We start from the raw sequence: 24,800 nt of genomic DNA on the forward strand, positions 1-24,800 counted from the left end.
CCGGCTCAACACCTGTCTTTCCTCATACATAGTGTAAGATTCTTTCTAAGGCCTCTGGAGATGCATTAATGGGAGCAGGACCCCCCGATAGGATTCCCCAAGTATAGAAAATAACATTCCAAGATGCTTGGCATCACTATTGCATTTACCAATGCTTGCCACAGAAATGTACAAGATATGACAAAGCCAATACCACAAGTGAATGTGGAAATCGAGACATTTTTGCTGTGCCAGTGCTTGTTAACGTAGTGATTCCAACTTGAACACGCATTTGTCACATGCTACCTACTGTTTTCTTACGCCGGTCAGTGCATGTCTTATACATTTTGTCCACACCACGTCACCTATGATGAGGGACGGAACAGAGAGACCCTTATTTGGCTTTGGGCTGGTCATGGCCTGAGTTGGCAAGAGACCTCATCTGCTGCCTTCCTGAGTCCGCACCATTCCCCTCACTCATGGCTGACCTTCAGCCTTTCCTTCACTAGCTCCTGGTAGACCTTCCAACTTCGGATTCTCCTGTAGGAAACTGGGGCTGCCAAGAGCGCAGTGACTGTACCCCTCAACAATCACCACCCCCAAATTCTCCATCCTCATAGTAGCCAATGGCTCACAGATGTCTGCTGCATGAGCTGAACTGCACTCACACTTTGGGCTGGACATCGCGATAAAGTCGAAAGTAGCTCAGTGTGCTAAGTCCTTGCTGATGACCTCTATGTGCCCCATGCCCGCAGTCCCAAACTGGGGTGGCTTAGTGAGCAAAAGAACAATGGATTCAACCCAGATCTTTTGACTGGGGGTGAGTGGTTGAAAGGTTTCAGTGCTCCATCCATCATCTTGTTGTACTTGCCTGCAGGTTTGCGTGTCCTTGGAGCCAATCATCTGATCTTGCTAGGAATGGACGTGCCAATGGTTTGTTCGTTGTTACCCCTGGCACTGGTCTTGCTACCACTGGTCCTAGGTGGCATGAAGGCAGAGGCAAAAACAGAAAGGAACAGGTTTCTGAGTTCAACCATTTATCCCGCCCCCAGCCTCTCGGCTGCAAATAGGAGGCTATTGATGGGCTATTGGTGTGACAATCAACTCTGTGACGTCGTTTCCAGTTAAAATGTGTGTGATGTCACTTCTGTGTCCCCTGGCATTTTTGTAACTTGACATCCATAGTCCTGCGGAGGTGGGAAAAATGAACATTTGGCTGATTGCGCCACACTATCAGCAATGAATGTTTATCTTCCCTTGCCCATCAGCCACCAGTCGCACAAAGCTGCACTGCATCCCTAAAGCGCTCCTTAAATAAAAGCTGCTGAACCTTCAGAATTCCCGTCCTTATTTATGGTTGGAAGAACTATCTCGAAGGAGAGGCCAGGCCGGGCCACGCCTTCCTCAAAGTACCAATCTGCCTGGCCTCAGGCATTACTAAACCTAAATTAATAGGTTTCTGTAGTCTTGTTCAAGACGGGAAGCATTCAGTACTTAATTTGAGCTGGTGGTTTCTAGTGCTCAGCACCAGCAGTTAATTGTCAACATCAGCGCTTATGACACCCTGCCACGTGGTGGCACTATTTGTGTAATTTGGAGATGAGCACAATAACAGCTGTTTATTAGTTCAATGAACATAAAACAACTAATACATGGCACAAACACCGTTCTTCGTGCTGTGGAGGCCTGGAATGGTTTGAGTACTCTCACTTGTAGGAGTGTGAGGGTTAGTAGTTGTGTTGTTACTGGCATTGGCTGTGCTGGCAGGGGCAATGGGTGGTGCAGGCTGCAGTGGCCTCCTGTCGTGGGCCCTGGTACTTAGTCTTTTACAAATTAAGCACTTGAAGCATTGCCCCAGCGTAGCTATCCCGCCATTTTGACCCTAGTTTAATTTAAATGCAAGTTTGTGACGTGCACAGGGTGCTTCGGCGTGAGGGGCGCCGCATGACTCAAGGCGCATGGCTTTTCCTTTGGAAACCCGGGCCCAGATGTGTACACTGGAGCAGCAGTGTTCTGTCCTACGCCCACGTGAGTCCATCTGTTTGCTCCTTTGTTTTCCCTTCTGAAGTGCCCACTAACACCTGGGCACTGAAGGACCCAGATGCGGAGATGTCGAAGCGAGGTTGAGCATGTCTGGAAAAGGGTGGAAGAGCAGAAAAAATAACTTTGTACAGACAGCAAACCGGCCCGGTTGGAGCTATCCATGCAGGCCTCTATGTAGGTGGCGTAACGCAAGCCCCTGCAGCACCCTGAGCCCGGAGGCTAAACCATACAGGGAACCCCCAAACCGTCAGAGAGCCACGCAGCCCAGAGCCAATGAATATCTGAGATATGGGGGACTAAGGGGCCCTGTGTAGCATTCTGCCGGGTGGGCCCATCGTTTCGCGTTACGCACTGTTTTGTGTGTATCTGCGTGAGTTACATTTGAAGACTCTTGAGTGGTTTCTTTCTAGAGGCATTGGTGGCCTAGAGAGAGAATTCATGATTGGGTGGTGTTACCTTAAAGGCCAGTGTGACGAGCCGATCAAGAGCCGCAAGCAAGGCACGCGTCCATATTTGACCAACTGATACGGCCCTGCTGCTCGTTTCAGACACTCCAACTTATAAGGACGTTAGCGTTAGTTGTAGCGTTGTCTATTCCTGGTTTGCTCTTTAGTGCCCTCGACACCACCCTCGCTATCCCAGGCCAATAAGTAAACAGCACACCTAAAGCCATCTTCACTTTCTGTAGTTGACACTCACTGCCACAACTCTTCCTTAGCTGGGCAATAGAAAACGTGGGGGTTGACAACAGGCTAAGGATGGGACATGGTGTCAATCCAGTGGTGGCAAGAGGAGCGTGATGTCACTTCCGTTTTTCCAGGCATTTTGGTGAATTGATATCCAGGCATTTTGTTGCTAGAATTCCTAAATTCTCTTTAGCCCTACACCGCCACCCCCCTCAGACGATATTTTACTTGATAGACCTAAATGAAGATGCTCGGATAAACGTAATGTATTAGACCATTGAAATGCTGAGAGCCTCATTGAAGACAATGAAGTGGCTTGTAATGCTGGTATAAACCTGGAACTCCAACACTCCACTGTTTAAATTTCTGTTTCTCCCTTTTTTGTTGTTGAAAATTCTACCCTCAGTGGGTGGAATGTTCTAATAGCTATATAGCCCTTCTGCTTCGGGGTAGACCGGTTGTTAAAGGTCCTCTCCCTCTCCACTGCCTGAATTCTGGTTCAGGCAGTGGTTAATTTGTAAAAAAAAATGTGCTGGGGCTGTCGTTAGAAGGCAGCTTGCAACAGCCCATTTCTCTTGTTAGTGCCGCCTATAACAGAGCCAACTACTAACCATGAAAGTTGGGAGAGGATTTGGCTAATGGGGCCAGAGCTGCAGACTTCGGAGCTCGAGAACCAGGTTGGAGTCCCAGCGTCGGCTCAAAAACTGGTGATTCTGGACAAATCACTCAAGCTCCCCCTGCCTACCATAAAAGAATGTGAATGTGTTCTTAACTGGTGCTCATGAAAAACGCTGGTGCAAGTCCTGAACACCAGAAACCACAGTCTCAAATTAAGCACTAGATTCAGGGCCTTTAACAACTGGTATAGCCCAGCGGGCTTTAAGGCCATATTAAGTCGCTATCCTTTTGCTCACTGATTCATAATGAAGCTTGCAGCAAATGTGCTTTGCGCCCGACACCTTTTGATGCCTTCACTAAATGTTTTTGCTCTCTTGGCTACCATCCTTTGACCCAAGGAATCCTTTCCACCCACCCTGTGTGGCACTGACTTCTCTTCTCTAACTCTTTCCTCTCCAGATGGAAACCTCTACTCCGCCACTGTGGCTGATTTCCAAGCCAGCGATGCTGTGATTTACCGCAGTTTGGGAGAAAAAAGCCCGGTGTTGAGGACCGTCAAGTATGACTCCAAATTGTTACGAGGTGAGAGATTGGCAGGTGCAAGAGGGGCGGTCGAGACCAGGAAGAAAGACTAAAAAGGGGCGGCAGTGGTTGAGAAGAGGATGCTGTGGAAACTGGTGTATGTATGGCAGGGAAGTCCAATCGAAAGCGAGTGATTGTGGAAGAAGTCTGCCGTGGAGGAGTGCGGTAAAGAGGCGGTGCTCCAAGTTCTTGAGCCTTAGATAGCCAGCAGTTGTGGCCAAATGCTCCAGGATCTTGTTTCATGGCAGCCCAGCCTGGGTTTCCACTTGTCACGTAACTTAGTCTACTTGTAAATACCAGTGGCAGCCGGTGTAGGTAAGAACACTTACCTTGTGTTCGCCGCATCGCCGATTCAGCGATGCGGCGAGCGCAGGCTAAGTGATTTTCTTTTTTAACATTTTATTTTCCCTTGTCTCTCGACAACCCCCCCCCCCCAATCACGTCTCCCCCCCCCCCCCCCCCCCCCGACACCATGTTGCTCTTACCTGCACCAGCCGTCACTGGTAAATACACACTTTATCTGTGTCCTTGGTGGTTTTTGTATTCTCCGTGTGTTTCCTGGATTTTCTTTCCCTCTGAGGCACTTTGTTTTTTTCAGAATTAATCTGTGCTTGTCCTGTGATTGCAGGTATTTCACAATTTACCTCTGTTCTCTGCTTGACAGTATGTCTGTTTCCACTTTAACTAATGTCATTTGTGACTTAGGGCTTCATTATGAGTCTGGCGGTCCACGGATGCCAGACGCGCAGGGGCGCAGCGGTAGCGGTCTTCCGACCGCCCCATTAGGGCCTCGGAGCACCGCAACCGCCAGGGATCTGCACAGTGGTATTGAGGCACCAATATGATTGACGGGGCCACTGCAGTCCCGCCAAGCATATTACGAGTTTCCTCAACGCCATACTTTACATGGCGGTGCGACTGCCATGAAAAGTGTGGCGGTGAGGAAACAAAGGTAGCCCTGGTGTCTCACACCATGTGTGCATGCACACCCGTATCTGCACGGCATGGACTGGAGCCGGCCATGCCGTGCGGGTACCGTCTTAGATGCCCATTGGCACTCCCCTGGGAACGCCAAAGAACCGCCCGCCAGAAAGGAGAAAACTCCTGACCTAGCAGGTGGTTCCAACATGGGTTTGGAGGTGCGGGAGCCAGGCGGTCCCGCTCTCACACCGACAAACTCTTAATTATCCTCTTAGTCTGCATGAGTTTTTGGAATCATCTTAATCCTCGTTCCCTGGATCTGTGGGTTTCTGTAAACTCGCCTCCACTATCCATCTGGATCCTACTATATATTTAATGTTTCACTCATGCCTTCACCCGTCTCTCTCAAAGCGAGTGTCCATAATGCACCTGTTCTGCAAGTGTCGCGGTAATTTACCACAGTTCGCTTTTTTTAACGATATAGGTGGTTCCAGGGTACCCTTCTGCCCACTCTGTCGACAGAGCGTGTGTCACTTTCCTAAATTCTCTTGCATTATTCTGTGCCTGGTTCCAGAACTCAACTTCGCCTTCTGTTGTGTCTCCACAGAGCCCCACTTTCTTCATGCTGTCGAGTTTGGGAACCACGTGTATTTCTTCTTCCGGGAAATCTCCATGGAGTACACCACCCTGGGAAAGGTAGGACATGAGATCTTCTGCTAGAGACCTCCAGCGGCAGTGTGCTGATTCTAGCACCAGTTCCCTTCAAACAGAAGTTATGCGCATACGGGCGCATCACCGGTGCAAGAAAAGTCACCCATTTAGACATTCGTACCCAAAATATCCATATTTTAATATTCTCCACTTGGAGCACTGCATTGCAGCACTCCAGTTTGCTTCTGGGCAGATTTATAGACTCCTGCAAGTCTAATTCCAGTTTTCTATTCGCCACACGTACTGATGCTCGCTTTTTTCAGATTTTCCAAGTATATCTTTACTTTAGCTCTTTTCAAGCAATAAAATGTTTTGATTATTTATGAAATTAAGTAATTTCAGTTCTGGCTAGGGCATGTTGAGCAATTCAAACATTGAGCAGCAATGCAGCCTTAACCCTACCATTTCCCCCTGCTCTTCGTCTCTTTCTGTCTTACTTTCTCTTTCCCTCTTTCTTTCTTTCTCTCTCCTTCTTTCTTTCTCTCCTTCTTTCTTTCCATCTTCCTTCTTTCTTTCTCTTTCCTTGTTTTTCCTTCTCTTTCTTTCTTTTTTTCCTTCTTTCTCTCTTTCCTTCTTTCTTTTCATCCTCTCTTCCTATGCATCCCATTCTCTCTCCACCTAACGCAATCCACCTTTCCTTCTTCTCCATTGCTCTAATCTTGCAGGTCATTTTCTCCCGCGTGGCGCGAGTCTGTAAGAATGACATGGGAGGCTCGCCCAGGGTGCTGGAGAAGTACTGGACGTCTTTCCAAAAGGCTCGCCTCAACTGCTCCGTGCCGGGAGACTCCTTCTTCTATTTTGATGTCTTGCAGTCGGTCACCGACATCCTACAGGTCAACGGCCGACCAGCTGTCATTGGGGTCTTCGGTACACAAGCCAACAGGTACTTCCTTGGTATAAAACCAGGTCTTCTTGTCACATAGCGCTAAGGCGCCCATGGGCATTCGTGCGCTTTATAAATCCTAAATCAAATCAAATCAAAACGTCATGCAAACCTGCTGACCATCCCAAATCATATTTGGAAGCTTCCATATTGCAGAATAATGGGTTGATTAGACCAAAAATCCCAGAGACTTACATCACAGCATTTTGACTTTTCTCTGCTTCAGAGTAGTTCTGCTTACTCCGGATTTGGGCACTTTTCCAAGTCCTAGTTTGAGGTCATCAGATGGCATCAGTGGATAGAGCGGCCTGTGATTGTCGCACCACCTAACTTCATGGTTTGATGTCACCAGGTGGGTCTCCAATGGTTGGTCAGATATGTACTACTTTCTCTTCTCGTGAGATCTTCAGAGCGTGTCTGTGATTGGTTGTCCTAGGAGTATAGTACCCTCTGGTGCCCCACTTTGAGGGCTCCAAATGAGCCTCTGTGGCTGTTCCAGAATACCAAATAGGCAAAGTAGGCATCAGCCTATGGTCCCCACTCCTTTTAGGGACCCGCGACAACGGATCAAAATAATATTGATTTGATCTTGAAAGAAAATTACAAACAAGCTTTCCTAAATATTGTTTCCAAAAGACAGAAAAAATGAATCAACTCAAAGAAACGAAAACTTTATATTAAAGACTCTATAGAGAAAATACTGCATTAATGTACTGTACCCATTAACTTAAAGTACATAAACCAGAGACATCAGATTCACACAACAGTTTTGTCTCTTAAAAGCTCATCTTCTGGCAGCTGTCAGTTTGTAAAAAAAAAATCTGGTGCATTGGGTATAAGGAGATTGTTTGCGAGAGGGGGCCCGAAAATCCAACTGCCTAGTGGCCTTTACAGGGTTTAATCCAGCACTGCTCTGTGGGTAAAGTGTCAATGAGTTAGTTGGCTAGGTCTGCTGGTCTTTGCTTTGGGGCTCCAGGTACCAACCCCTTAGTGAGTAGTTTGGCTGATTATTATGGGCCCTTTGTATGTTGTTATTTCAGGTCAGCAGATAATCCACCAGCCCTGGGCCCCGGTTGAATGGACCGGGATCTTGGACTTTCCCGTGCCAGCGATTTAGAGATGTCCTCGCAATTGATTTGTTCACACTGGGCTTTCCCCACAACACAGTGGGAGGTCTACAGGCATCTCAGCTAGTTTGTAGGCCCAGAATTCTGGGACTTTTTTTTTGTTTGTTCTTGATGCTCCAATGGTTTTTAGTAGGTTGGTTGGCTTAAGCTTGTGGGCCACCTGAGTCTGGTTATGCACCAATCTCTTGATACCCAATTTTCATCTCTCATTAACCAAAGACCTTCCTGTAGCTGCAGTCCTTTGTCCCATGGTGCCTCTGTCGATGTTTGACCATAGATCGTGGAACCTTTGCAGATGCTGCTGCGAGGTCTTGAGACTGTTTGTAACCTAGTTGTTTGAGGTCTTTGCGTTGATCCTTTAGTCACCTCAGGGATACCTGAAAGTTCCACCACACACTTCCAAACAAAGGCAAGATGGTCTGGTGACCTGAGAGAAAATGTGTCTCACTGAGATGAGGCAAGCCTAAATCCTGGTCAAGACCTTGTCTGCCCTGCGAAGTGGAAGCCCCTGACATTGCCCTAGAACATTGATTTAAAGATGGTTCTGCCACACTCTGGGGGTGGGGGGGCACTGTGACCCAGGGATCTAACTACATTACTAGAAGGTCCTGACTGGATGCGATGATCCGGGGACCCGCTTACAGCATCTCGGTGATGTCACTGGTCCACAGCGGGAGCTGGATACAAAGAACGAGGAAGTTCCGCAGGCAGTAACACAGGGATGGTTCTATACTACAGCAAAGAGCTGGGTACAAGGACCTAATGGGTTCCTTCCACCTGATCACAACAATGAATCCTGGACATACCAGGATGCAGTGGCCCGCAGAGATCTAGTGCTTTAGTACAGCAGTGTGTCCTGCTCTGAAGATGGAGGCTGAGCATGGGGGGGGCGTCAGTCTAGCACTGGTGCATACACAGCGCCACAAAAAGCGCTTCAGTGCCACATCGGGGGTCGTAAGCTTTATATAAATCCATTCACAATTACAAGAGCAGGGATTTGGACACAGTCGTTCAAGATCCTTGTACATGAAAACCGATGACTTTTGCACAACAGTGGGGGTGTGAACATAATCGCAGCGCCTGGATACCCTCACGGGTCACAAGTAGCACTCTACAAATCTACTGAGTGATTGATTGACTTTGGTTCCGTGTACACGAAGACACTATTCACTCGGGTTCCTTGTACGTGAGGACAATGAGCACTAATGCACTACCAGACCAGTTTAGTACAATCGTTGTGGTGAACAAGTCCTTGATCTCCGCGCATTGCAGGAAAAACCTGAAAGTGACCATCTTAAATTCGAATTTCAGGGCACGGACCTGTGGCATTGTGTGTCTTAGACTCACATACTAAGACTGGCACAAACATTAGATGCAAGGGTGCATAACTGGGCCCAGGTCACGCGTGCCTGGCCTCTTTTATAGTCAGGGGCGTCTGACTGGTGATACCTGTGGTGGATGGGTGTGGAGTTAGGATGTGAACAGCCCGCAGGGAAGGGATGAGCTGGGACGTGTCCACCAGGACACTACACTGGCGACCAAGTCGACCTGTGAATTTGACAGGATGTAGACATTTGTACACTGCAAACAGATTTAAAGGGAGATAACATTCATTCCCCATTAGCTGATCTAAAAATTCTCCCTCCTCTAGCCTTCTTGCACACCGTCAAAAACTGGGACACATAAAAAATTCAACACCAGGCCAACTTGTATATTGAAATCTGTTTGTCATCCGAAATTCCCAGCTGCTGAATACTGCAACGCGCCTGTCAGTTCGTTCTTTTTGCAAACCGCAGAAGAACCAGCATGCCAACTGAAATGCAAGTGTGTGCAACAGGGAGTTTGCATGTTCCACGGCGTACATTAGAGACCATTTCCATTCCTGGCTTCTGAGAACAGCAATCAGAGCTTCACCAACAGCCACCAAGCCTCTGGGTAGCCATGCGCTCTAGAAACCCCAATAGAATGGAATAGTGTGGGGGGAAATGAGGGCCAAGGGGACATGTCACACCTCCAGAGCACGCTTTAATCACATGAAGTGCAGTGTCCGAGGAAACCCTGTGGAGGGCCATAGGTAGACGAAATTTCGGGGCCCCCTCGCAAATTTTCTCCTTATACCCAATGCACCAGATTTTTTTTACAAACTGACGGCTGCCAGAAGATGAACTTTTCAGAGACAAACTGTTGTGTGAATCTGATGTCTCTGATTTATGTACTTTACGTTGTTAATGGGTGCATTACCTTAATACAGTATTTTCTCTATAGAGTCTTAAATGTAAAGTTTACGTTTCTTTGAGTTGATTCGGTTTTTTTTTCTATCTTTTGGAAACAATTTACGAAAGCTTGATTGTAATTTTCTTTCAAGATCAAATCAATATTATTTTGGACCGTTGTTGCGGGGGCCCCCAAAAGGAGTGGGGCCCATAGGCTGGTGCCTACTTTGCCTCTTTGGTAATCCGGAATGGATTAACTGATATTACACTACCAGGGCCCTGGTTATTGTCTCCCGCGCTGGTAATTTATGGTGTCACCACTGATGGTCACAGGAGGGTACCAGAATGTAATGAAGGAACTCGAAAAATGGCCGTTATTGATGGAGGGAAGGGAGTGCCCGAGTGGCAAAACATAATTTTGCCTGGTGCTTTGAAAACCTTTGCACCTACCTTTAATGAATCAACAGCTTTTGTTTTCTTTTTTTTCTGAAAAAACTTTGCTGAAAAGCCATCAGTGGGCAGAGGAAAAGTGATTTATCGGCTAATGAAAGTAAAGGCATCGTTTTTCAGTAGTCAAGTGGACAAATCAAAGTCAGAGGAGTTTGGGATTATGCTGTGTCGTTCTCAGCAAAATTATGTTTTTTTCTGTCGTTCCAACCTAATCCTCACCGTCTGCATAATTTGTAGATTTGCAAAAGAAACTTTCTCTAGTGCAAACTGGTCTATGCATGTTGCTGCACAGAGGCAGGCCCTTGGTCCAGCTCAGTCTGGACAGGTTTCTGTTGCTGTATTTAGGCGTTAAACTGGTATTGTATTGCATTATGCCGCACAATTTGCCCTTTCTTGCCGCATAACGGTCCTCCCCTGCCGCATAATTCCCGAGGCCTTGCTCAGAGGTTTGCAAAGCAGTTAGGGACTGTACCTCCAGTTGCTACTCCCAAGGTCCAAACAGCCGTCAATAACGCCCCCTCTCATCCCCGGGGCACCCTCGCTTGAAGATATCGCAGTAAATAAAACAGAACACCTCGTTGAGCAGTGTTTAAGATTTTATTTGTCGGACTTGACTTGAAAATTCAGGAGGCAGCCCCTGTTTATGATTTTTTCTAGCCCCCGCGGGTCGTTTCTCGCCACCATCTAAAAAATCTCTGAAACAGCAAAAGGAACACACATTAATGACAAACAATTGCCGAGAAATACGACTTTGGGAGGGAAAACAAGCGTTCGAGCGCTCGTTAATATATTAGGAAATCAGACGTGAAACGCCGGGCCCTGCAGGGCCATAAAATGGAATCGGCGAGAAAGCGCGGGAGATTTACGGCCCCGCTCCGGGGCGGGAGGCGAAACGCAATAACGAAAACGGCGGTAAATTAAGAGCCGTGTGAGGAGCAGGCTGGCGGCGGGCCGGGGGACCGGGGCCCTGTAGTACCTGGGCGGCCACCGGCCCTGCCTCGGCCGCCTGGCTCTGGGCAGGAGGCGGCAGGACGTGAGATTGGACAGACATGACTACTGGAGGTAGTTATGCGGCAAATGCGCAAAGCAGGCGGACCAAGGGGATTGAAAATAAATCCCACGGGCAAGTGGCACTTGCAAATATGCAACTCCGGGGTCGCACCATTTTTCCTCATATTTAAGGTAAATCCATAATTATGAGGAAAATGGTGCAACCACAGGATTTCATAATTGTAAGTGTCCTTGCATTATGAGGACAATTGTGCGACCACGGAATTTTATAAATTGTAAGTGCCCTTTCCCGTGGGATTTATTTTCAACCCATTTGGTCCGCCGGCATTGCCGCATAACTACCTCCAGTGGTCCAGACTACAGAACAGAGTGTCCGTTCAATCTCACGTGCTGCCTCCACATTTGCCGCATATTACCTTTGCTATCTATCTGCACAATTCAACAAAAAAATTCTAGTTAATCGAATCAAAAGGTAATTAAGAAGAATGTGCCATATATGGAGCTGCACCATGACACCCCATTTGATAAAGGTTAACTGGTCACTGCTGATTCCTGTGTTTAGATATTGAACTGCTACAACTGATGAAGTGCGGATTTTGTCCAGTCAATCTTTGGTAACATGAACAAGCATTTACAATGCAACGGTTTCGCCTTTGGAAAAGTTTGAGCTATTGGCATTGTAAATAACAACATTTGTATTTATGTGTTGGTTTTGAAAACAGATAAATAAATGGCATTGTCATTTACATTGCCAATAGCTCTAACTTTTCCAAAGTCTTTTTTTTTTAAAGAAGGGAGGCACGTGCTCTGAGACAGTTCTGTTCCGTTTTGAAAAGTCACCTCCGCGTGAACAATCAGCATGGATATCCTCGCAAAGATTAGGAAAATAAATATTGCGTTTGCTTTCACAAAGGGGAGCTGCTAAATAGATCCTGAATTAATATGCATGCGAAATTAATTTGACGCAATTCGTGACATCGAAAGCAGTACCTGGGACGGAGGACACCTTCTGGGCATGTAGAGCATATGTTGGAATGCTACTTAATTGACTCATTACATAAATTAAGCATTCGTTTTTAGAGCACACACAGCCGAAAATATATCTGAATTAACAGAGTATAAATTACGGGGGTGGGGGAGGAGTTGAGGACGGCATTGCACCCCACCGCACCTCCCCGTGAGCCAAAATGAGAGGACAGGAAAGGGAAAGAACCCAAATACGACATTTCTTATTAATTTTACATAATAATAGTAACCGTAATAATAACGCTATTATGTTTTACTATTGTTGTTATTTCCATTGTTATTGGCATCGTCGTCATCTATGCAATAAGTCACAAGAATTAGTGACCGCGGCGCTTTCTTCGGACTTGGTACTCCTTTTCTCTTCCTTGGTATATGAAAGAAACCCCCCCTTCCCCATATCTGCACGGAGAACTCGGTGAAGAAAATGTTGTTGCGGCAGAAACCTGTATTGCGTGCAGCCAGCGGGGCTGGGTGAGCTGACATCCTGCCGGCACTGCGGGCAGTGCACAGATTCAACCTGCATCTGCACGCTATGGAATAGTCTCTGCGCACCTCGAAGTGAAATACAGATGATCGGTTACAGATAATTAATCATGTGCTTCGTCTACCTCGCCCCTTCATTCCCATAGAAGGATAAATAATGAATCGCTCACCTTCCAGGTGGTGAAGTAGTGACAGGTAAATATCGCAAAAAAAACCCACAAAATATAAGAGCCCCTCCCCCAACCGCTTCCAGTCCACACACCTCTTAGTCTAATAATCTCATGTTGAAATGTACACAGGAACATTATAAGGTCGTTTTTACATCCCCTTTCTGTGTTTCGCCCTGTGCTCGTCGAACCCCTACAGTGAAATATTTTTTCCTGTGTTCGTTTTCATTCGTGATTTTGAACCTTTTATGCAAATCTGAGTTCCGTGCAGATTGTTCAGCTGCTGCCCGAAAACGAGCTCTTTTTTTGCTCCTGTGTGATCGCTTACCTAAATCGGTATTTAATCCTCTATTTATCTCTAATAACCTGTTCCGGCTGGCTGGTCGCGTGAGGTCTCTCTTCGCATCGATCATTGCGGGAGTTTACGCAGATTGTAGAATCGACAGAGTGGAGTGCACGTGATGGACCTGAAACTGAAGGCTGATAGATGTTTTAAGTGAGAGTTCGATAGCGCTGTATTGCCACTGGCACTCGCGACGCTTTGACGTCAGGCTACCTCCGACCTTTCCATCGCCGCATATGTCCGTTCGGTCCTTCTGAGTGTCGGAGCCCTAATCTTTGGAAGCAGAGGGAATCGGGTAAAAGGACGGCAGCGCGAGAGCCTCGGCTGGAGGGTTTTCTGCGACCACATGGCCTGGGAGGCTGCACTTCTGACAGGGCTACAGTGGGCACCAGTAACAGCCCCACAAGCATGTGGTGAGCGGCCTTCTGCACAAGAGTATAGACACGAAGGTTGGGGACCGCTTCGCGGGCACATTTCCCCTAAAATTGTAGAAGAATCCGCATAAGCGCATGGGTGCGCCTGTCACGGTACTGAAAGCGCCGCATTATGTTTTCCAGGGGGGACGGCTGCCTAGGTTACCGGAAAGTACCGCATTATTCCAAGGGTGCGCCTGCCACAATACCAGAGAGCACCGCTTTAGGCTCCGCCTGCCAGGCACCGGCAAGCACCGCATTATTCCAGGAATGTGACCTTTCACCGTAGAGCATTGCATTAATGCAGGGGTGTCTCTGCCACGGTCCCAGAAAGCACCGGATTATTCCAGGGGTACCTCTGCCACGGTACCATGGCGCAGTGTGCCCCCCGGAGGAGCACGTGTGTGTGTGTGCTGGGCTGGCACACCCATCCCACTCTGCTCTCTGGCGGGAAGTGACCTGCCTTTGACTTCTGGACTCTATGCTGGTTGTTTCCGACTTGGAGTGAAAGCCGGACCCTTCGCGCACAACTGACAGGGTTACTCGCTATAGTTGGGACATTTTTTACTGCTCCTTCATAGTGCTCTATGGCTCAAATATTCTTATACTTGCCTTAACTCTGAAATAGTGCCGCGGAGAAACGAGCACATTATTAGTGTTTCCGCTGAAGGACTTGGTTTAAAAAAGTATAAACAAAACAAGTCTTCATCAGAGATACGGACCGTCGCTTCACTGTCGTGGATTCCGTGGTCTGTCTCTTGCGGAAGAAGCCTTAGCGCCCCAGGCAGGCTCATGTACCAACACCGGGGAAGGAACTGTCGGCTGGAGGAGGCAAAGGGAGGAGGGACAGCTGGAAGACAAAGAACCGAGCGCTAGACGAACGGCAACAGACACGAAACATGGCAGTGGGGAACATAAAGTGGGCAAAACTAAAGAACAAAATCTAGCGAGAAAAACAAAGCAAAATCTGAAGGAAGGAAACGAAGAGCAGGCTCCTCCAGTCGAGCGGGCCAATCCAGACACGGCAGAACGGGCGAGCCTCCAAAGCACCCGGGAGTCAGCCTATGGCAGTGCGGCTCCCGGGTCAAGCCTGCGATGACACTCCTCGCCCTAGCCAATCACCACACGGCAACAGTGGTGACGCTGCGCCGCACGGGCCAATCCCGTCGCGGCGTTTGGTGAGGGGGTTCGGCTCTCCCGTCCAATCGGAGAGCAGCGGGCTCGTTTTCGGTCGCGTTGGTACCAGCAAGGTACGGGGCCCTTCGTCGGGGGTTTACTGATCCCGGGTCGCGGTGGTGAAGCTGCACACAGGTTATTTTAGTGCGCTCTGCTCGGGGAAGAGGGAGGCGGGAAACGTGGGGACGGCGGGAGGAGGGACACAAGGCAGGACAGCAGCAAGCACGGCCCGGCCGGACCAGATTCGGGGGCGTTCCCGGCGTCGCGTGACGTCGGCAAAAGCCAAAGAATCTCGGGAACGCCCCCGTGTCTGGTCCGGCATTGACGGACAGGCCCCTAGTCCAATGGCTAGGCTCCATTTATGGAGCTAGCCAATGAAACAGAGGGAGGGACTAAGAGTACACACTAAGAAACATAAGATTTCTCTGGAGGCGGAGCCTAACGGCTCCGTTCCCCAGCGAAACCTAAAAACGTGAAATAATGCAGTCACAAATATGCTGCGTTATGCCTTTATCTTACCACATAGTTTGGTCAACCCAGCCACATAATTTGTCTCTCTCCTGCTGTATAATTCCAGGTGCAAGCCAGACTTTGTGTCAAACCTGTACTCTTTCCGGTTGTGTTTGAGGCTACCAGCTCGCTGTGATCTCCTCGGGCTGGGAGGGGGGTTTCTCCATGTTGGGCAGCTCTGATTCCGGACTCCATCCCTCACTGGGATGGTATTGAATTGAATTGAAAGAATCTTTATTCAATTATACATCATAATCATAAAAGATGAAAACATGAAAAACCACATAAATACAATAAAACATTAAAACATGCAATCCACTCTATTTACCTCAGATCACATATTCTAAAAACGATTATCAAGCAGTTAAAAACAGAGCACCCTAAAACGAAAAAAAGCAATCTCTAAACATTTTGGTCAGAATACAGCAGATAGGATTATTAGGAATTCATCTTTTTGTTCCAGAATAAAGCACATTTTAAATGAGAGGAAACAGCCAACATCATATCATAGACTGGTAAATAACTGTAGATGTAAATAAACAGACTGGCCGAAACCCCCTGGCTTTTAGAAGTGGTGTTAGATACCTTTTGTGCAGAAAATCATCAAATCTGTAGAATAAAAAACAAGTATATCAAGGTTTGAGGGAAACACCTATCACAGGGGCATACCAGGTATTCATGCCTTGCACGTCTCTTCCCCCACAGCATCACTGGGTCGGGGGTCTGTGCCTTCTACATGGACGACATCGAGAGAGTCTTCAACAGCAAGTTTAAGGAGCAAAAGACAACAGAATCCGCCTGGACCCCTATCCCAGAGGACAAAGTCCCCAAACCCAGGTAAGGCACAGCGTTACCCTTAACCTTTGACTCCTAAAATAAAGAATGGTGAATAGGAAGGTGCCTCCACTGAGGCTTTGTGTATCTTTGTATATTGACTACTTGTTCCGCGATCGTAGTCTGGGCACTGACATCCCATAGCAACAAAAAAGCTGACGCTAATGCAGTCCATTTTGGCAAATCTCTTGAATTGACATCTCATAATGGGAATGATGTAAAGGAGGAATCTAGCTCAGTCTGTGGGGTAGATCTCCGATCCCCTCACTCTTTAGCCATATTTGTAACCACTTTGCGATCCGTAAGAGGCGCAGGATATCCGATTAATAACACAAAAGATGAACTTCCAGTACAATAAAGGGACCAGCAGAGATGATCAGAGCTGCCAGAATAACACACTTTATAAAGCGTGCATCAGTCTCTCACCGCTCCTCCTCGATCACACCACTAAGTGCTGCATTCAATTATACTTGATAAAGTACCTTGGTCGCCATCGCTTATGACATGGAAACACTTCCCACGTAGGCTCGAGGCTCAGTCAACACCATAAAGCACACATCCTCCTGGTGTAGTGTGCTACCTGCGTGGACAAGCGCTTCAGCGGCCATATATAGTGGTGGGAGGCGCTATACAAATATCATAAGGCAGAGTTACGTAGCTGATGCCTTTAAAAGAGTCCATGCAAAAGAGGCTTTTTTAAGAGAGTAAAATTCTCTGTGAGTTTCCGCATTCTTCAGGGTTCCGCAAGAGTATTCCGAATGGTTGAACTTTGGTTTAACAGGTTATGATCTCGATTTCTCTCCACCAGTCCAAACCAAGAGAACGAATGGTAAATTAGCTTCCTTGATTAGTGTATTGGGTTATTAGGGACCATATTTGCCAGGGCTTTGGGCCTCTTTCATATAACCTTCTTTGCGTGATGAATATTTGCTTTATCTTGAGCACAGCATCCACTGTCCACCGTTCCAGGCTTGGGGGCAGTCCCTTGAGACACAGTTGTGATATGTGACCTCATGTTCGTAAAGATTACATATCCTGGTATAAACTTCACACAAAACTTGTTTAATAAAGGGTCCACGAAGCGGTCTAGATCTTTCCCTAATAGGATCCTCCGATGGCGGATCACCAGATATCAGCTGTGGTACTTCCTTAGCCTTTAGGGTCTAGCTAGCGCTATATAAAACTCAAAATAATAATAATACAGGCCCATACGAGTGGTGATAAGAACCCACCCCATTATTATTATTAAAGATATAGAGGCCGGACTTTCACTCTTTATTAGCGGGCTGAAAATATTATCCGGTCATCAAGCATTATTATCAAATAACAGTGTTAGGATACAGCCGAATCTTATCACACCATGACAAATTTATCCTTTTGCTATAACCTTTGTTTCTCTACTGTTCACCACCAGTCATTTCACACTCTGTACTCCTCCAACTCGATCAAATAGGGCTTCAGGAGGTTTACTAGGACAGTAGCTCTGCCTACTAAATACGAAGTAGAAGTATGACCCTATGCCGGTCTTCTGTAGTGCTGAGACCCCTTACCTAACGCAAAGTCAAGAAGAGATGCAAATACGTTAAATAGTATTGAAGCCAATAACGTAGCACTCTTTTATTCCACGGTACAAAGCACCTCTTTTGCTGTCTTGTCCACCACCATGCATGAAGCTAGAGATCTCGCCAGGGGGGTAGGCGAGTAGTGAGTTGGTAATGCAGTAAGTAGGTCTGGGTTTCACCATCAGCAGAACATCAAGTACCTAAGACATTGCATAAATTGGCTGACTCTCTGTCCTTCTGTCCTCTCCCTCAGACCTGGCTGCTGTGCAGGGGTCGGTGCAGCTGCGGCGTACAAATCCTCTGCTGAGTTCCCGGACGAGACCCTGGCGTTCATCAAATCCTTCCCTCTCATGGATGAGGCCGTGCCCTCCATCACCGAGAAACCCTGGTTCACCAAAACGACTAGCCGGTGAGTAAACGGGATCATGAGAAAGCGAGACAGGCCAGTGAGAGATGGTGGAGTGGAAGGAATGGCGATCAAATCTAGTGGGGATTGATCAACCTTGGTGGGGAAGAGCTTGAGAAGCGTGCAACGCTCGTCAAAAAGGGTTAGGAGTAAGTCATGGATGGGCCGTAAGGGAGGTTGAATAATTCATTAGCATGGTATTAAATTAGGGTTGGGTTTAGTAAGGAAGTTGTGGCAAATGTTAGAATCCTTCGCACAGGCCTGTTGACCAAAATTAACTTTACCACCTATTTCTGTGAGATCTTTGAACCACATTTCTCCCCAATTTCTTTAAATCCTTTTAACCAGTTCTGATTTTGGACCCTGCTGTCCACTTTTTCAAAGATTTTCCTTTTTAACCATTCTGATGCTGTCTGCTATTATTTCTGCGATGGCATACAACAGGATTCCCGTATTTACATAAAAGTGTTTGAGTGTATTAAATAACATAGACCAGAATGGACTAAACAAAAACGTACGGGTTCAAGTCAGTATCTCAGATCACGTCTTTATATCACTCAGTGTTTTTCTGTAGGGTACGGGTTGGGGATTTAACCCCTTCGAAGCTAATGACGAGCTGGGCTCGTCATGGCGCTTACCTGCCGTGCGCTGATGACAAGGCCAGCTCGTCATGAAATAAAGTAAAATGACAATTTGCAGCACAGGACGGGAAAACGCCTAGCAGCCATGTGGTTAAAAAGGTTGTAGGGATATGGGAGAGGCACACATGTGATTGCGTGCAGATGGCTTGCTGCACCTGGCAATTGGGTGTATGCTTGTGGCTCTTTGGCCTTCTTTTTGGGCTTGATGTGCAATGGCTCTTGCAACAATATACTGCAAACTCATTGGATCCTGTAGCCGAAGGGGTTTTGGTTCAGCCCCCTTTTGCCATTGACGACTTCGGCCCAGGAAACATCAGCCGTTGGCTTGAGACACTGTCAATTGCATCTTGCTTCAGCCCACAGGAATATTTTAGTTTTACCTTCCTGTTAGCAGTTTTGGGTTTATTCCTTCATTTATATTGAAATGCATGAGCGACTGTGTTCATCTAAAAAGAATACTTGTTTATAATACATAATTTTTTATGGCACCCATCTGCATGCAGCAGCGCCTCCTCCACTACGGCGGAGAAGCGCCGGCCCCCCGCCAGCTGCCTCAAAATACCAGGAAAATAAAAATAAAACGGTGATAAACACGTTTTATTATTGTGGTATTTTTCCTTTCCTGCAGAGTCTTTGGGGGTGGGGCCATGGGGGACGGCAGCCGCAGGAGGAGTGGTAGTGCACTGTTTTTGGATGTCTCAGGCCGACCAAACCGCCATGCGCTCTGAACCTGTCTCGAACCCCAGCTCTTTTGCCGGGTTGGAAAGAGCAGGCACAGGCTCCCAGTCTCACTGGGAGCTCAAATTCAGATCACTCAGGCCAATCCTGATGCTGCTCTCATGTCATGAGAGCAACATCAGGATTGGCCGCAGTGGAGTCTTGGAGCCTGTGCCTAGAGGAGAGGAGCAGAACAGCGCGACGCAACCGGCTGCAGGTACATTTCTTATATTCTTTTTTTATTTTGTCGTCCTGCAACATCTCCCCCTGCCACTCTTCCACCATGCCAGCCACTACTGTCTGCATGTACAAAGGAATATTGGTTTTGAGATGTTTTGCACTGCAGAAGGCTTATGTTATCACTTTTCTAGTGCTTTACTGTGAACATCTTCCCTGTTTTGTTTCCAGTGCTTTTTTTGGGTTAGTCACCTTGTCACCTGGCCCTATTCCTTCTAGGTTTAAGCTGACCCAGATTGCAGTGGATACGACCGTTGGCCCCTATAGAAACTACACAGTGCTGTTTCTCGGATCAGAGGACGGGAAGGTGTTGAAAGTGCTTACTGGTACAACGGAGAATTCAAGCGTAGAAACACTGCTGCTGGAGGAGATCGGTGTCTACAACCCTGCAAAGTGAGTTTAGGCGCGACCTGCAACCCCGTGGTCAAGGGAATCCATAATATTTCACATATCGATGGATAAAGCACATCTGTTCTATTTATATATTTTCCACTCACTGATATAGGATTTATACTAACATTTCCTCGCCTTTTCAAAATATAGAATACCAGTCAAGCATTATACTAGTTTCTGCTAGAGCATTGGTACTCACAGACATTTTCTCAGGAGCCAAAATGTACGGTCTGTGAGGTGACTGATTGCCACATTGGTTTTGGCAGGGTTAGAGGGTTTGCATATATATAGGAGGGAACTGTGAGTCGCGGAGCACAGTTTCCGAGCATCATTCCCTACGACTACTTTCAAAACTACACTGCTAACCATTTTAAGTGGTTAGATTGTGCCTTTCTGCTGCAATACATATTGTGGCTTGCCAAGAACATAGAGGGGCTGAAACATGTCCCAACATGTTATTCTTGTGTTTGTCCCTCCCATGGAGCATTGCCTCTTTACCATCTCCTTGAATGGATAGTATATATGCTTGCTTTTCAAGCATGACTTTTTTCTTTTGTGTTAAGCACTCCATGATAGTTGTATTGTTTTAGCTGTCTCCTGCGTGTACTTCCCTCTCCAGCACTCCATGTTGCTCTGTGTTGCCCATTTACTTCTCCCTCTCGCTCCCCGCGTGCTTCTCCCCATTGCTTCCCCTCGCCTTCCATGTTGGATCCCCCTACCCGCGCCCTTCTTCTCTCTCTCCATTGTTGCTTCTCCCCACCCGCACCCTCCTTCTTGCTTTCTCCGACTCCCCCATGTTGCTTACATGTCCACCCCATTCTCTTCCGCCTTGCTTCCACATCTCTGTGTGATTAGACGTCCACACGCCCTGTGTTACTTTTGTGTCCCGTGATGGTGCTTCTGCCCCCTCCCCCTGCTGCTTCCGTCCCTGTTGCTCCTGCTTTTAAAAAGGCATAAAAAGTTTTTGCATGTTTTTTTTTTCCTTTTTACTTACAGATCCAACTCTGATCCAAAACTAAATTAAAAATAGTGTGCTCGCATCAGTTTGTGGGTGCGAGCTTTAAGCTTTTCTGAAATCCTCCCGACTGTCAGCAACCTGGACAGTAAACAGAAGTTGAGTGTTTTGTAAAGCAAGAGGGGCAAATCAAAAGGTCTTGCACACAGTAGGATGTTCCAGGAACTTGCTAACTGTACTCTGAAGATTGACACCTGTCCATCAACTCTGTGACATCGTTTCATTGATCCACATCTCCCACAGAGAAGATTCCATGCTTGGGACAGTTCCATGGATCCCCCGCCTCCTCTGGGGTCTGCTGCAAGGGTCCATTGCCTCTACTGGGCATTGTTCATGAATCCCGATTCTACTTAGGTCTGCGCCAAAGGTCCGCCTCCCCTTCTAAGGGCCAGTCCACTGGGACTGTTTCATGGATCCCTCTCCCCAACCATAGTTTGCTCTGTGGATTTTCTCCCTTTGCACGCTGATATTTCTGGAATAATAATAATAATAATAATCTACATTTGTAAAGCGCACAATCACCCGCAAGTGTCTCTAGGCGCTGGGGGCCGTCGGGAAGATTAAGCAAGCTATTTCCCAGAGTCACATGGTGCTGAGCTAATCTGCCGCCGGTGCCGGGATCGAACCGTGATCCCCAGATTCCAAAGTCAGTCGGTCTAGCCGCGGCACCACACCTCTTCCCTCTGAGCTGGGAGCTGTTCATGAATCCACTCTCTCCTACTGGAGCTGATCCACTGGTCCACCCGCTCTGCTGGGAGCTGTTCTGCTGAGCACATCACTCTAGTGCAGGGTTCTTCAAACTGTGGGGCGCGCCCCCCTGGGGGGGCGCGGCACCATCCCAGGGGGGGCGCGCGCTCCACTCCGATCTTCCCTTTGTGCCCGTTCCTTTGTCTGGGTGATTCTCCCAGGAGGGGGCCAATTCATGGAGTCGATAGCTTCGGCTGCAGTGCAGGCAAGGAGTCTCCTCTACTAAAAAAGAAAGCAAACAAACAGACACGCTTTCAGCTTTAGCAGAGGAGACCCCTTGCCTCCCACTGTAGCTGAAGCTGTTGACTCCATGAATTGGCCCCCTCCTGGGAGAGTTAGCTCTTCCCAGAAGGGAGAGAAGGTTTCCGGAGAGGGTTTGAGGCACAGGCGGGGTGGGTTCTGGCCCAGGGCCCCAGCCTTTCAAGGGGGATGGGAGTGAGGGGGAGGGGGGGCGGGAGTCCTTCAGTTATTTTGGGAAGGGAGGGAGAGGTTGCAATCCGGGTTTGGGCCATGAATCGGGACGGTGGGCTCTGGTCTGCGGTCATCAACTCATGAGGATCTTTGTGTGGGGCACCGAAGTGTCTGTGTTCAGGGATGTTGGTCTGCAGATTCGAATCATCAAATGTGTGAGGGATGTCGGGTGGAGCCGGCAACCAGACGTCCGTTATGTTGCCATGTGGGTAAATAGATGTATGGGTGGAGTGGTGGATGTATGGGTGAAGTGATGGGTGGAATGGTGGATGTGTGGGTGACATGGTGGATGTATGGGTGGGGGAGTGGATGGATGAGTGAGGGGATGGATGGATGGGTGAAGGGGTGGATGGATGGTGGGAGAGAGGATGGATGCATGAGTGGAGGGATGGATGGGAGTGGATGGATGTGTGTATGGTTGGAAGGGTAGATGGATGGGTGGAGGGATGGATGGATCAGTGAAATGGTGGATGGATCGATGAATTGATGGGTGAAGGGGTGAATGACTGAATGGATGGATGGATGAGTAAAGGAGTGGATGTGGGGATGGATGGATGGATGGGTGATTGAGGAGGGTGGATGGACGGGGGGATGGATGGAGGAGTGAAGGGGTGGGTGAGAGGTCAGTGGATGGATTCATGAGTGGATAAGTGGATTGATGAGTGGGTGGATGGGTGAAGGGTGGATGGAGGGATGGGGGAATGGAGAGAGAGGGGGAGGATGGATGGATGGATGGATGGATGGATGGATGAGTGAGGACATGGATGAATGATTGGCAGAGTGGATGGGCAGGTGTGTGCATGGATGGGTGAGGAGAGGAGCATGGAGATGGATGGGTCAGAGAGTGCATACATGAGTGGGGGAAGGGTGGTAAGCGGGAGGAATGGATGGATGGGTGGGTGGGTGGATGGATGAGTGGGGGGATGAGTGGCTGGACGGATGAGTGACTGGGTGGATGGATGAGTGGGTGGGGGGATGGCTGGGTGGGTGGGGGGATGGCTGGGTGGGTGGTTGGATGGATGAGTGAGTGGATGGATGGGTGGAGGAGTGGATGGATGGGTTGAAGAGTGGATGGATGAATGGAGGAATGGATGGATGAGTGGGAGGATAGCTTGGGTGAAGGGGTGAGTGGTTGGATGGATGAGTGGGTGGATGGATGGGTAGAAGAGTGGATGGATTGGTGAGGGGATGGATTGGGTGAAGGGATGGATGGATGATGGATGGATGGATGGATGATGGATGGATGGGTGAGGGGGTGGATGGAGGGATGGATGGGTGAGATGATGGATGGAGGGATGGATGGTGGATGGGTTTGCAAGTGGTTGAAGGGGTTTTGCTTGTGGATGGGGCACAGATGGAGGGACGGAATGAATGGTGGGGGAGTTGGTGGATGACAAGGTGTACATGATGGATGGGGAGGGTTGCGATGACTTCCTTTGCCATGGAGGATTGTGTTTTGAGCTGTGTAGTACGCCTCTGTCGTTTCGCCACACCCACTCACAGGCCTGCAGTTTGCTAGGCACTCTTGTTGTGTTGAGCATTGTTTGCCGGATATGGCCCGTGGTGTGCGCGTTGCAGTCGATCATGTGGTGTGCCGGATTCCCGAGGTTTCGGTCGGGTGGTGGGGGGGGGCCCAACATCTGGGGGAATTCAGCTGGAGGGGCTCAACCTGGAAAAGTTTGAATACCTCTGCTCTAGTGGGAACTGTTCCTCTGATCCAGCCCCTTGGCAGGGAGCTGTTCCATGAATTAATTCCCAGTCTGAATCTGTTCCTCTGAATCACCCCAACCACTACCATAGCCGCTGAGAGCTGTACTCTGGAAACACAACAGCTGGAAGTTGTTCCCAGGATGCACCACTTCTGTTAGGAGATATTCCCATGATACACTACTTCTTCATGGAGATGTTACCATAATTCAGCCTTTCTGGTGGGAGATTTTCCCTCCTGGATAGACCGTTTCTGCTGGGAGATGCTCCCAGGATACACAACGTCTGCTGGGAGATGTTCCCAGGATATACAACTTCTGCTAGGAGATGTTCCCAGGATACATCACTTCTTCAAGGAGATGTTCCCATGATTCACTCTTTCTGGTGGGAGATTTTCCCTGAATACACCGGTTCTGCTGGGAGATGCTCCCAGGATACACCACTTCTGTTAGGAGATATTCCCAGGATACACCACTTCTTCAAGGAGATGTTCCCAAGATTCACCCTTTCTTCAGGGAGATTTTTCCTAGATACACCGTAACTGCTTGGAGATATTCCCAGGATACACCACTTCTTCAAGGCGATATTCCCATGATTCACCTTTTCTGCTGGGTGATGTTCCCAGAATACACCCCTTCTGCTGAGATTTCCTAAGATGCACCCCTTCTGTTGTAAGTTGTTTCCAGGACACACCATTTCTGCTGGGAGATTTTCCCTGGATACGCCAC

At 48.1% G+C, this 24,800-nt stretch overlaps 1 protein-coding gene across 4 annotated transcripts in view; it reads left to right on the top strand.

Annotated features, from left to right (window-relative positions):
• SEMA6C (semaphorin 6C) overlaps nucleotides 1-24,800 on the top strand; it is a 171,934-nt gene that overhangs the window by 100,203 nt on the left and 46,931 nt on the right. For all 4 annotated transcript variants that reach the window (XM_086947442.1, XM_086947444.1, XM_086947445.1 and 1 more), the window contains exons 8-13: nucleotides 3,786-3,908; nucleotides 5,437-5,525; nucleotides 6,206-6,423; nucleotides 16,048-16,179; nucleotides 17,992-18,147; nucleotides 19,959-20,132. In XM_086947442.1, the coding sequence (XP_086803568.1) occupies nucleotides 3,786-3,908; nucleotides 5,437-5,525; nucleotides 6,206-6,423; nucleotides 16,048-16,179; nucleotides 17,992-18,147; nucleotides 19,959-20,132 (892 nt within the window). The remainder of the gene's footprint in view (nucleotides 1-3,785; nucleotides 3,909-5,436; nucleotides 5,526-6,205; nucleotides 6,424-16,047; nucleotides 16,180-17,991; nucleotides 18,148-19,958; nucleotides 20,133-24,800) is intronic.

The sequence above is a fragment of the Lissotriton vulgaris genome, chromosome 12, assembly GCF_964263255.1.
Source record: "Lissotriton vulgaris chromosome 12, aLisVul1.2, whole genome shotgun sequence".
Classification (NCBI taxonomy): domain Eukaryota; kingdom Metazoa; phylum Chordata; class Amphibia; order Caudata; family Salamandridae; genus Lissotriton; species Lissotriton vulgaris.